Below are 14,522 nucleotides of genomic sequence, written 5' to 3' on the forward strand. Positions count from 1 at the left end.
CCATCAGACTGTTAAATAGCCATCACTAGCACATTAGAGGCTGCTGCTGCCTATTGAAATCACTGGCCACTTTAAGAAATGGAACACTAGTCACTTTAATCATGTTTACAGTCACTTTAATAATGTTTACATATCTTGCACTACTCATCTCATAGGTATATACTGCATTCTATTCCATAATATTCTACTGTATCTTAGTCCATGCCGCTCTGTCATTGCTTGTCCATATATGTATATGTTCTTAAATTCCATTCCTTACTAGTTTTGTGTGTATTAGGTATGTTGTGAAATTGTTAGATATTACTGCACTGTCGGAGCTAGAAGCACAAGCATTTCACTACACCCGCTATAACATCTGCTAAACACGTGTATGTAACAAATAAAATGTGATTTGATTTGATTTTGTTTTCCCTCGTTAGCATTTAGCTAACCGCGTCTATGTGTTTTCACTATTAGTCTGTGCTAATTTTGTTAGCATTCTGATAATAGAGGCCCAATGGGCTTTTCTTAAGTTTTTAGTGCCCTCTTGTATGCAATGCCGGTAATACTGTAAATCCCGGGATGAGAGAAGGCCTGCTCCACTCATGTCAAACATGTAGGCTTATTAGCCCACTAAGCAACACAGTGCTGGGTGCGGCCCAGTGAGTGGTGTTTTCCACCCATGGTGGTGGATCGAGGTGAGCGCTTTTCTCCACGATAGATCGCATAGCTGTCCATGGTCCTGACACCATTTATTTTTGTGCTCAGTTTAATTATCCACAATGTTGTGTTCAATGATTTAGTTACAACACCCCTCTCATTTTCTCTCTCTCTCTCACACAAACCCTTTGTAATTATGCAGTAGCCTACAAAGCAATGTGCGCGCTGTTCACAGCAGGCTTTTTTGCAGGCTTTTTTGCAAACACCCATGAGTTAAATTAACTTCGGCTGCAGTGATACTGTTACCGAATCTTGTCCTATGCTTAGGCTACTCTTCAAATTAGGAATGAGATTTTGTTAGTCTGCATAGATGCATGCAATGCTTTATTATAACTGATTTTTTTTTTCTTCCCACCCAATGTATTTTTTCAGTCGGCACCCCCTACAAAAACCAACTTCCCACGGCTATGTATTGCAGTATCTTTGAATTCTGGGACTTTGTTTTGTTCTGGGACTTCCGTTTTCTAATTTTCCAGAATAAAATATCCACTTTTTACTATGATCAGACCACATAATAGGGTAACAATATTTATACAGATTATACAGATATACTAATCACAATATGTCACATTGTTCAGCTGCGTAATTTAAATCTAACATTCATTTGAATGAGACAAAGTTCACTTGATCAATAGTTATTGCTCTTGTATCCTGTGGTGCCAGTGGTGCCAATGACATCTATAGTGCCACCAACTGGTCTGGTGCAGCCATCTAAGGTTGCAGTGACTTTATATTCACACAGCTTCTAAGGACATATACATAAGGTTTACATACCTAATTACATGGCCCCATGTCCATTGGTTCAGTTCTTATAGCCCTGGTGTGATATGGTGCCATCTAGTGGTGTAGTGTGGCCGACTTTGAATGCAACAACTACATTTACATTTACATTTTAGTCATTTAGCAGACGCTCTTATCCAGAGCGACTTACAGTTAGTGAATACATTTTATTAATTTTTTTATACTGGCCTCCCGTGGGAAACGAACCCACAACCCTGGCGTTGCAAACGCCATGCTCTACCAACTGAGCTACATCCCTGCCGGCCATTCCCTCCCCTACCCTGGATGACGCTGGGCCAATTGTGCGCCGCCCAACTAATCATTCTCAAATTCATTAGAGGCTAATTCATTGAGGCTATATACCAAATCTGGAGTCAATCTGACCTTTGGTTCATGAGAATAAGGTACAGTGCGGCTATATTTGAATGCAGCAACAATTCTTTCTCAAAAACAAAAACTGATGTAATGAGTTTAAATACAAAATCTGGAGTGAATCTAACATATGGTTAATGAGAAGATGATTGCAGATGATTTTGAGCATTAGCATTACACATGCAAAGAAAGAGTTGTTAATAGTTTCCTTGTATTTGGCAATATCAATAACAAATTCGGTGTGGTTCATTTTAGGGATGTCCATGATAGTGATGACAAGTTTCAAGTTCATAGACCACTGTGGAGTGAATTTACAGCGGTTTAAATGGACACGTAATATCTGATTTCTGATTTTTCAATAACTCAGCCATCTTTTGGCCAATCCCATGTACCCTGGGTCTACATTCCATTTGGTGTAATTTGGTCATATGGGTCATGCAAAGAAGATTTGTAAAGTATTTCTATCATATTTTTGCATATTAGCGGATGTGCTAATATGTATCTGCTGGTATAGTGTGGCCATCTTCGAATGCATCAACGTTATTTTCTCAATCTCTTTAGGGACTATTGTGATGAGTCCAAATATCACATTTGGAGTGAATCTGCCTTTTAGTCCACGAGAAGAAAATGTTTTTTTTAAAGATATCAATTCCAAACTTAATTCTACATCATGGTAATGTCTTTGATCACCTAAAAAGTTTCAGGTTTATAGCCCATTCTGAAGTGGATTTACGAAGGATTTATACCGAACAAAAATATAAATGCAATGTGCAATAATTTCTAAGATTTTACTGAGTTACAGTTCATATAAGGAAATCAGTCAATTGAAATAAATTCATTATGCCCTAATCTATGGATTTCACATGACTTGGAATACAGATATGCATCTGTTGGTCACAGATACCTTTACATAAAAAGGTGGGGGCGTGGATGAGAAAACCAGTCAGTATCTGGTGTGACCACCATTTGCTTCATGCAGCGCAACACATCTACTTCCCATAGAGTTGATCAGGCTGTTGATTGTGTCCAGGGTACTGTTGTCCCACTCCTCTTCAATGGCTGTGCGAAGTTGCTGGATATTGGCGGGAACTGGAACACGCTGTCATACACGTCGATCCAGAGCATCCCAAACATGCTCAATGGGTGACATACTCTGGTGAGTATGCAGGTCATGGAAGAACTGGGACATTTTCAGTTTCCAGGAATTGTGTACAGATCCTTGCGACATGTGGGCGTGCGTTATCATGCTGAAACATGAGGCGATGGCGGCGGCTGAATGGCACGACAGTACGCCTCAGGATCTCGTCACGGTATCGCTGCATTCAAATTGCCATAGATAAAATGCAATTGCGTTTGTTGTCCGTAGCTTATGCGTGCCACCGCCACCATGGGGTAGTCTGTTCACAACGTTGACAGCAGCAAACCGCTCACCCACACGACGCCATACACACTGTCTGCCATCTGCCCGGTACAGTTGATTCATCCGTGAAGAGCACACTTCTCCAGCGTGCCAGTGGCCATCAAAGTCGGTTATGACGCCGAACTGCAGTCAGGTCAAGACCCTGGTGAGGAAGACGAGCACGCAGATGAGCTTCCCTGAGACGGTTTCTGACAGTTTGTGTAGAAATGATTTGGTTGTTCAAACCCACAGCTGTCCGGGTGGCTGGTCTCAGACGATTCCGCAGGTGAAGAAGCCGGATGTGGCGGTCCAGGGCTGGCATAGTTACACGTAGTCTGCGGTTGTGAGGCCAGTTAGACGTACTGCCAAATTCTGTAAAACGACGTTGGAGGCGGCTTATGGTAGAGAAATTAACATTAGATTCTCTGGCAACAGCTCTGGTGGACATTCCTGCAGTCAGCATGCCAATTGCACGCACCCTCAAAACTTGAGACATCTGTGGCATTGTGTTGTGACAAAACTGCACATTTTAGAGTGGCCTTTTTTTGTCCCAGCACAAGGTGCACCTGTGTAATAATCATGCTGTTTAATTAACTTCTTGATATGGCACACCTGTCAGGTGGATGGATTATCTTGGCAAAGGTGAAATGCTCACCAACAGGGATGTAAAAACTTTAGAGAAATATGCTTTTTGTGCGCATAGAACATTTCTGGGATCTTTTATTTCAGCTCATAAAACATGGGACCAACACTTTACATGTTGCGTTTATATTTTTGTTCAGTATAAATAGACACGTAAAATCAGATTTCCTGTTTATCAATAACTCAGCCATCTCTTAACCAAGCTTTTCTCAAATTAAGATATGTACCATGGGCCTACATTCCGAATGTTGTGTTATTTGGACTTATGGTTCATGAGAAGAAGTTCCAAGATGGAGGAAAATCGATCCTGACAGACCTAATGGGTCCTTGAGGCAAATTTGTTCAGCATGAGGAAAGACGCCTACATGCAAAGTTTCAAGTCTTTAGATCAAACAGGGAGACAGATGTGAGGGTTTAAGTGAGACCGCTTATAACAATCGGTGGCATTCTTTTTGACCATGGCATCTAGTTTCTGTGTGCCAAATTGGAAAAGATTGTTACCAATGAGTTATTTGACAATGTCAACAAAAAAAAAAGAATTCCGAGAATAGCAATAGGTTTCAGTTTTGCTGTGAACCCGTAATGAGAGTAGAGAAAAGATGAGAGCGATGTAATGTTCAAGGGGAAATTGAGGGAGACGGAAAGTGTCAAATAGGGATATGTGAGTGAAAAGACAGAAACTGAACACGTTTCACAGAGATTGACGAAGAGAACCTGAGAAAAGAAGTGGCAACAAACTACTCTAGAGATGAGGTGGAATGGAACGATGAGGACAGTTCAGTAGTCAGAGAAAGAGAGATAAGATAGAGATGGATGCTACAACACAGCAGGCCTGGGGTGTTCAGTAAAGTCTAGACCATCTGCATGGACACGCTTGCCTGGCTGTCTGCACAGATCAGGCCCCATGCTCACCAAACACTAATCATATCAGACGAGTGGCACCGTTACGAGGGGCCAGTGTATTTTTAGGCCCCTTTTTTCCCTTGTGGCAAGCCAAATCAAACAGGGAGAATGGGATTATAGTATGACAGCAGGGAGACTAGGGGACTGTTGTCCAACCTGCAGGGTTAGTCTCTATTGTCTTACTATAGACCAGCAGATCCTTCTAACTGCCACTATCCCTGGATGCTCCTACTGTATGTGTGCTGGTTGTCATTTCAATTTGAGGGTTGGGTTGATCCCGTGGTTAGGTTCTGTATAATCGGAATAAATTATAGATAGATTATTCAGTGTCTCTCTAAAACTGTTTTGTGGGGAGGAAATATTGATATTCTATTGTTACTAGTATTATAAACAGTACTATGTATATCTAATGAAAACTGTCTTAAACTTTTTGGATTATCAACTTTCATATGGCATATGGTTGCCACGCCGATGCCGTAACCTTGATGCCTCTTGTTCAGTTGCACCCACAATCTCACTCTCTCTCTCCTCTCCTTCCCCCACTTCCTCCCCTCTCTCACCCCTTCCCCCTCCAGGAGTCAAAAACCAGCCATGGATACAGCTCCAGAGGAAAGCAGTGACTCTGGCCCTCAACTCTACCAACCCAGAGCTTTCTGCTGTGCTGACGTCCGCACAGAGTCAGTATGAGATAGGAGGTTTCCCCTACCCACTGGGCCTGGAGAGCAATGACACAGGTGAGAGGGAGGGGATGGAAGGTGGGAGGGACGGAGGGAGGGAGAGGAAGAAGAGAGGGCAGAGAGAGGGAGGGCGGGAGGGAGAAGGAGGGAGGAGAACAGGGAGGGTTGAAAATGAGAGGGAAGGAGGGACACAGGAGATGAGATAGGAAGAGAGAGAAGGAAGGATGGAGGGAAAATACATGGGTAAAAGACAGGCTGAAAAGGTAGAATTGCTCTAGTGGAAAATCGAGAGATTTTGACCGAAAGAGATTTCTGTCAAAAACTCCCAAACAATGAGAAATAATGGCAGGAAACCAGGGGTTAAGTATGATTACATATTATTGTGTCTGAGTGTCATGAATGATGAGAAGCCAATGGATAGTGTCTCTGCAACCCAACACTAAGATGAGTGCGTAATAAAGACACCATATTGATTTATATTCAGTCCAAACCACCACAGGACTGCTCTCTCCAGAACATCACACTCTTCTTCACACATCTCCCCCTCTCCGTGTCAAAATCTGTCCATCCATGCTACGGTAGTAGTGTGAAGTGACTGGCGGTCTGCCCCAGTTTATTTCAATCTGTGATGTGATAATTGTCTTTGCTTCCCTGAAGTCCACGAAAAGATTAGATTAAGGTTACTAGGTTTAGTGATTACGGTGACTTCATTGTCATTGTAGGATGAAATATGCTGTTGAAAGGAATAGTTTGCTACACAAACAAGGAGAAGCCTGTGGTGTTGTTGATGGATGATTTGGTATTTTTGAGCCGACCCGACCATAATGACCACGTCTTCCTAGCAAACATGAAACTGCACCAAGTGTGTCACTGTGTCTTCTTTAAAAGATACATTTTGTTGAAGTGTGTTGAAGGCATTGACAGTGACAACAAATAACTATTGCATTGATGAGGACTTGAAAAAGGTTGAACGGTCGTAATGATTATGATGAAGTAGAGGAAGGTTGACATGTTGGGAAGACTCTTCTGACAAGTGGAAACCAGGTCAACCATGATGAGGATGATGATGATGCCTTAGAATGCTGAACAAACAGTAAAATGCTGAGGGTGAATATTGTGATAATTGTATGGTGATGGTAGCATTAGCATTATCTGTGTTGAGAGGCTTGGTAGCAAGACTTGTTTGGGAATTGTCCACTGTTGGGTTCTACACCACACTGGTGTTTGGTCTAAAGACCTTTGTGTCGTCTCTCTCCAGGGGCTAATAATAGCTGGGTGGAGCTGACGGCGGTGGCAGCGGTCAATGCCCAGCTCTTCAGTCGTAACGGGACCAGTGTTCAGGTGTGGGACCCTGTCCATATCTGCATCCCCCTGCCCTTAGACACACCCCTGCAGACAGCCACCAGTGTCCCCGTGTGGAGGTTCGAGGACAAGACAGGTAAGGGGAACCACCCACCACCATAGCTAACCAATACTGAGCGCCCTCCATGTACAAGTGTCATCCATTTGTTTGAACCAACATGAATGGTTACTTTAGTTACTTTACTTCAGATAGAGTGCTGACTCTGAGTGCTGTCAGTTGAAAATGGTTTCACTAAAAAAGAAATCCTTGTACACAGACACATACAGAAACATCCTTGTACATACTTTGCCATTTGTATTTGTTCATCAATAGTGGGCTTTCTGCCTAACTCAAATACATACATACAAATGCCTGTCAATAAAAAAACTGCCATTGATAGTAAGCCACCGCCCGTCGGACCACAAATCGTTTATCCCAGCTAAATCCCCTCTAAGGCATATTGATGGCAGTGGTCTGAGCTGGGAAGGGGCGAAGAAGAGGAACCACCAGTCCATTTGCTCTAATTATGGCTGCCTGCTGGTCACAGCTAGCCTGGTTCAACCAGACTGAACGCTGTGCTCAGCAGTGGTTTACCCAGGCTAGCTGATCCGGTCTCACATGGGGTTAATCCTCCTCCTCGCTGCTCCTCAGTGTCTGGAATATCGCAGTTCACTTGGCTGACCGAACTGTTATACAACTGCTGTGCATGCTTTCATAGGGAGGGAGCCACACAACTCTCTCTCTCTCTCTCTCTTTCTCTCACACATTTCTTTCTTTCTGTCTCTCACACACACACACACACACACACACACACACACACACACACACACACACACACACACACACACACACACACACACACACACACACTTTCTCTCCCTCTCTCTCTCTCTCTTGTTCTCTCTCTTTCTCTCACACACACACTCTCTGCCTCTCTCTCTCCTTCTTGCTCTCTCTCTCTCTCTCTCTACCTCCCTGTCTCGCCCTCTTGCTCTGCCTCTGCATCCCTCTCTCTCCCTCTTGCTCTCTCTTTCTTTCTCTCTCTCTCATACACTCACTTTCCCCCCTTGCTTTATGGAACCGATGCCTGAAAACACCAGGTCAGGGTTGTTTCTTGTCTTGACAACCGGTCCGGACACCCCATAGCAGCCATTGTTCCAGTGTGTCTGAACCGGGACATGCAGATCTCATTGACATGCTTGGTATTTCCCTACCGAGATTTACATTACCATGACTATGCTGAAGAAGCCTTGGTAAACACTTCCTATGAATGCCCTCTTCATAACGCATTATGAATGTAGTCATAGATGTTTATGAGCAGTTATTAGTGCCTATGTTGTGCATTATTATGCGTGATTCATAGCTCAGGCATTCTAAATGTGCTTATAATGCATTATGAAGAGAGTATTTATAGGAAGTGTTACAGAAGCCTACAGATCTCCACGATAACCTCAACTTCTTGAAGTGGGATTTCAAGGATGGGTACAGTACACAATGGACTGAGAAGAGCAAACCTAATGAATAAAAAGTAATAACCAACCAGACATATGGATATGTCTTCCCAAGGGTAGATAATGAAGCACCTATCTGGCAGGCTCCATTTGGATTCCCAGGATCCTTCTGTGATGGTATCTTAAATACAGAGAGCAATATACTTGTGCAAACCGAACTATCGCATTTAGAAATCATGGACATGCATTGATGTCAATGGGAGATTTGTGCAAAAAAAAATTGGTGGATCCCAATGCACAAAAGATGATTGTGTCATTCTAAAACCGTAGTTGTGGATTCAATGTGCAGAAAACATGAAAACAGATATTTTAACACCCTGTGGGAAAGTGCAGCTGAAGAGTGTTGTTGTCCCGAAGCCTGATTATGTGATTAGGCCTGTTATGGAGCTCTAGGAACCCTGGGACAGAGGAAGCAATGTTCCCCACCTCTCTGGGCCTATGTTGCCACGGTAACATGTTATGAGATGCAAACAGAGACACAGATGGATGGATGGGAGGAGGGAGGGAGGGAGGAGAGGGTTTGGAGGGTTTTTGAGGAGAGGAGAAAGGGGACAACAAAGCTGTCGTGGAGGGAGAGATTTTGAATAGTGTGATGAGCTTGTCTGTTGGAGCTAGCTGTAGGTTATTGCTCACATCCTATCCTGTTAAGATGAGTGAAGATTAATGGTTGTGACTTGTGCTGAGTGCTGACCCTAACATTCAGTATTGGGACAAAACAAGTTACTGAGCTTGGGACAAAACAGGTTACTGCCAATTGACTAGGCACCCACCACTAACAACCATTTCTCACTCTCTCGCTCCACTACATGGCTTATATTGTGGGTGTTGAATTTAGTCATTTGCTAAAATTCGATGTATGAAAATGTTTTACTCTGTACAGTAGCTGAGAGTAAATGGAAATCAAAATCTTTCCAGTAAAACCCAAAGAACAGTACAGCACAGGATTTAAGCGAACTGATTAGTCAAACAGAGCGTTGCAGCGTTAGGTTCATGCATTATTTAACTGTATGGGTTTTTATTAAACCGTCCACTGAGCGGCTCAGCCAGCCCAGAGCTCATATCTCATTATCTGCAGTGACGACTTAACAGTTAGCTAGGTAGTGAGAGGCTTACTGATTATAATGTGGACACCAGGGTGGATGTGTTGTTAACTGTGTCATCTCTAAAGGGGTCACCTCTAATCCCACCATACACACACACTCACACACACAAACATATGCACACACACCAGTGGAGGCTGGTGGGAGGAGCTATAGGAGGACGGGCTCATTGTAATGGCTGGAATGGAATAAATGGAACGATATCTAACACATGTTTGACTCCGTTCCACTAATTCCATTCCAGCGATTACAATGAGCCCGTCCTCCTATTGCTCCTCCCGCCAGCCTCCACTGACACACACACGCCTCTGGGCGTGTGGGGTTTTATTTGCTTAAGAGGGAAAGGTGCCCCCCACTGACCCTCATGTAGTACCGCAGCAAGTGGTGTCCTATGTCTCAAGTACTCTATACAGTATTTCAGTATATATTGTATACATAAAAGCTGGTTAACTTCTGGATGACAGGACAAGGAATTATTTGTTTCCATCATGGTTTAGCTTACATCCAACAAAGTAACCTTCTTTCCCTGAGTTTTCCCTGACCTATGCAGAAGCTGTAAACCTGAACGTTTCTACTCAAAACAAATCAAGTAACATCGCAGGTTCACCCAATGTCATCAAGTACAAGATGGAAGGAATCCCACACAGAGCAATAAAATTAACTCCTGTGGAGCTTTAGATCAGCGTTGAGTAGAGAAATGGGCCTCTATTCTAGTATGCCTAGGGGGTCCTCTAGATTTATGAGTTACTGTAAGTCTGGATGACTGGGCCTCTCTTCCAGAGTCAGGTTTTACACCAGATTTCACACAAACACACACACACACACACACACACACACACACACACACACACACACACACACACACACACACACACACACACACACACTCCACTCCTCCAGTGTGCCAGGTTACACTTGCAAGACTTTGTGCTAAGGCTTTAAATCCACCATGGGTTTTGTAGATGTTTGGGGCAGAAGGGGAGGTTGGGGACACCTGCCAGGAGCACTCTGAACACTCTAGCAAATAGAATCAGGTGCTGCAGCGGAAGCCTTTAATTGGTGGGTACTGTAGCGTACTGTGGAACACTGTGGCACTGTGACAGGTCTATCAAGGGAGAGCTAAGTGGGCTGTAATACCAGGCTGCTGACTGTCAGTCAGGATTGAGACTGAGAGGAAATTAGATGTTAGAGGGAAACATGGAGAAGATGAATATTCATTGGGCGTGGGTGGATGGCAAGAGTGAGCTGCTGCTGAAGAGAGAAATTGCTTTGTTTTGCACTGAATCACAAGTTTGTGCATATGTGGGTGTGCGTACGGTCTGTGCATTAACCTTTGCATATTTGCATGACAAATGAGTACAAGAGAAAATACAGTGTGATGATGAGTCCAAAAAGTTGAATCGAAGTTGAACATGAACCCTTCGTCAGACAGGAGGAAAACTCTCTCTTGCTCTCTCTCTGTCCTTGATGACCCCTCCCATGTGATCTCCTCCCATCCTCCTCCTTCAAGGCGTCTTTAAAAGAGGAGGAGAAAGAAGGACAGCACAGTGTTTCTTGTTCCGTATAGCCCAGGAGACTGAATAAGAGGCTCCATTATCTCTCCAGACTCAGCTGTGACAGAGGAAGGGCTGTGAGTCTGTTTGTTTTGGAGACAGATCACACACACACACACACACACACACACACACACACACACACACACACACACACACACACACACACACACACACACACACACACACACACACACACACACGGCTCAGCAGAAAGAGGAGCATAAGCTGCATAATGCACATGCTCTGTCAGGTGGCAGGGTAGTGGGGGGTGGCTTGGAAATCCCCCTGCTTTATACTGAGGAGATAAACCAAAACCCCTACTACTCTTCCTCTGTGTGCATGACGACCCCTAGTGGTCGACATCCAACATTACAACCCTGGTCGAGCACTTCCTAGATAAGGCATGACACACATTCACACTTCAATTCACTCTCACCTCCCTTTTACCCCTAGTTTAGAGGATTTTTGAAGATACCATTTTAGCCAAGTGTGTTGCTATTCACACCACTTAGGGTGTGTTAATTAGAGCTTATCTCAAAGTGTAGCCTAATGAATAAGATAACCTGATCCTAGATCAGCACTTTTAATGAATACAGGCCCTGGTTGTATTGCTCCTATGATGACAAAGGCAGTATATTCACAGACTTCCCTTGCCTGGGGTATTAGCACTAAAAGAGGAGTCCAACACATTTTTGAAGTCTAAGGGAAACATATGATATTGAACTAATAGTTATTTCAACTAATAGTTGTATTGCTTATTTGATTTGAAAGGCAATGTTATGTTTATTTTTTCAAATATGTTATTAATCATAAGCTATATCTTATAATAAGCTTGACATTTTTTATTTTAGGCCACTGTTTGCATTAGTTAGGTGAAGATTCTCCCCTACAATGTGTTCAAATCTTTCAGGACACTTGCATAAGTAACATGTAGGCCTAATCATAACCTGCCTCTGTATTTATGTTTTCTGCAAAGTGAAAATACTAACGAGAATGACAGAAATTAAAAACTATTTTAGGAGATGATGTAGAAAGGGACCTTGGGTGTACTGTGGGCCGAGGTCACCCTTTCAAGACGCATTAAGCTACCGAATCCTGACCCTCTCCTCAGGGCGCTTGGCATCATGGGAAATGGCTCTTCTCTTCTTTTTCCTTCTTTTTTTATCGCTCCTCTTTCGTTATTGTGGTTCTGGTCTGCCTGGACTCAAAGCTGTCTTCCTTCTCTGAATCACGTTATTCGCTCATCATTTGTGTGTGTTCTATCCCGACAAGCTACGCATCACTGAATATGAATGCATAACACCGCTGGCCTTTTAATGTAGAGTAATAGATTCACAGCACACGTTCAGTACAGTAACTATGGAGCTGTTCCATCTGCTCACTCCAGGATTGAATAGAATATATATATTTTATTATCCTTGAAATGATTGTGTACAGGGATTATGAGCAAGCATTGGCAAAAATGACAAAAATTGGTTTGAAATCAGTATTGTTAGTGCAGAGCAGGGATTCTCGCAACAAATACAGTTGAAGTCAGAAGTTTACATACACTTAGGTTGGAGTCATTAAAACTTGTTTTTCAACCACTCCACACATTTATTGTTAACAAACAATAGTTTTGGCAAGTCGGTTAGGACATCTACTTTGCATGACACAAGTAATTTTCCAACAATTGTTTACAGACAGATTATTTCACTTATAATTCACTGTATCACAATTCCAGTGGGTCAGAAGTGTACATACACTAAATTGACTGTGCCTTTAAATAGCTTGGAAAATTCCAGAAAATGAAGTCATGGCTTTAGAAGCTTCTAATAGGCTAATTGACATCATTTGAGTCAATTGGAGGTGTACCTGTGGATGTATTTCAAGACCTACCTTCAAACTCAGTGCATCTTTGCTTGACATCATGGGAAAATCAAAATAAATCAGCCAAGACCTCAGAAAAAAAAATGGTAGACCTCAACGAGTCTGGTTCATCCTTGGGAGCAATTTCCAAACGCCTGAAGGTACCACTTTCATCTGTACAAACAATAGTATGCAAGTATAAACACCATGGGACTACGCAGCCGTCATACCGCTCAGGAAGGAGACTCGTTCTGTCTCCTAGAGATTAACGTACTTTGGTTAGAAAAGTGCAAATCAATCCCAGAACAACAGCAAAAGTACAGTGGGGAAAAAAAGAATTTAGTCAGCCACCAATTGTGCAAGTTCTCCCACTTAAAAAGATGAGAGAGGCCTGTAATTTTCATCATAGGTACACGTCAACTATGACAGACAAATTGAGGAAAAAAAATCCAGAAAATCACGTTGTAGGATTTGTAATGAATTTATTTGCAAATTATGGTGGAAAATAAGTATTTGGTCACCTACAAACAAGCAGGATTTCTGGCTCTCACAGACCTGTAACTTCTTCTTTAAGAGGCTCCTCTGTCCTCCACTCGTTACCTGTATTAATGGCACCTGTTTGAACTTGTTATCAGTATAAAAGACACCTGTCCACAACCTCAAACAGTCACACTCCAAACTCCACTATGGCCAAGACCAAAGAGCTGTCAAAGGACACCAGAAACAAAATTGTAGACCTGCACCAAGCAGCTTGGTTTGAAGAAATCAACTGTGGGAGCAATTATTAGGAAATGGTAGACATACAAGACTACTGATAATCTCCCTCGATCTGGGGCTCCACGCAAGATCTCACCCCGTGGGGTCAAAATGATCACAAGAACGGTGAGCAAAAATCCCAGAACCACACGGGGGGACCTAGTGAATGACCTGCAGAGAGCTGGGACCAAAGTAACAAAGCCTACCATCAGTAACACACTACGCCGCCAGGGACTCAAATCCTGCAGTGCCAGACGTGTCCCCCTGCTTAAGCCAGTACATGTCCAGGCCCGTCTGAAGTTTGCTAGAGTGCATTTGGATGATCCAGAAGAGGATTGGGAGAATGTCATATGGTCAGATGAAACCAAAATAGAACTTTTTGGTAAAAACTCAACTCGTCGTGTTTGGAGGACAAAGAATGCTGAGTTGCATCCAAAGAACACCATACCTACTGTGAAGCATGGGGGTGGAAACATCATGCTTTGGGGCTGTTTTTCTGCAAAGGGACCAGGACGACTGATCCGTGTAAAGGAAAGAATGAATGGGGCCATGTATCGTGAGATTCTGAGTGAAAACCTCCTTCCATCAGCAAGGGCATTGAAGATGAAACGTGGCTGGGTCTTTCAGCATGACAATGATCCCAAACACACCGCCCGGGCAACGAAGGAGTGGCTTCGTAAGAAGCATTTCAAGGTCCTGGAGTGGCCTAGCCAGTCTCCAGATCTCAACCCCATAGAACATCTTTGGAGGGAGTTGAAAGTCCGTGTTGCCCAGCGACAGCCCCAAAACATCACTGCTCTAGAGGAGATCTGCATGGAGGAATGGGCCAAAATACCAGCAACAGTGTGTGAAAACCTTGTGAAGACTTACAGAAAACATTTGACCTGTGTCATTGCCAACAAATTGCCAACAAAACTTTTGTTATTGACCAAATACT

The 14,522-nt window shown here is 43.2% G+C and overlaps 1 protein-coding gene across 1 annotated transcript in view; it reads left to right on the forward strand.

Annotated features, from left to right (window-relative positions):
* Positions 1 to 14,522, forward strand: part of LOC311103566 (protein FAM171A2-like) — a gene marked incomplete at both ends in the record, with an annotated part of 65,799 nt that overhangs the window by 44,237 nt on the left and 7,040 nt on the right. Inside the window, 2 exons of the mRNA XM_084145154.1 lie at positions 5,371 to 5,529; positions 6,731 to 6,910. Coding sequence (XP_084001280.1) covers positions 5,371 to 5,529; positions 6,731 to 6,910 — 339 coding nt within the window. The remainder of the gene's footprint in view (positions 1 to 5,370; positions 5,530 to 6,730; positions 6,911 to 14,522) is intronic.

The sequence above is a fragment of the Coregonus lavaretus genome, assembly GCF_964263955.1.
Source record: "Coregonus lavaretus genome assembly, chromosome: 28".
NCBI lineage: Eukaryota > Metazoa > Chordata > Actinopteri > Salmoniformes > Salmonidae > Coregonus > Coregonus lavaretus.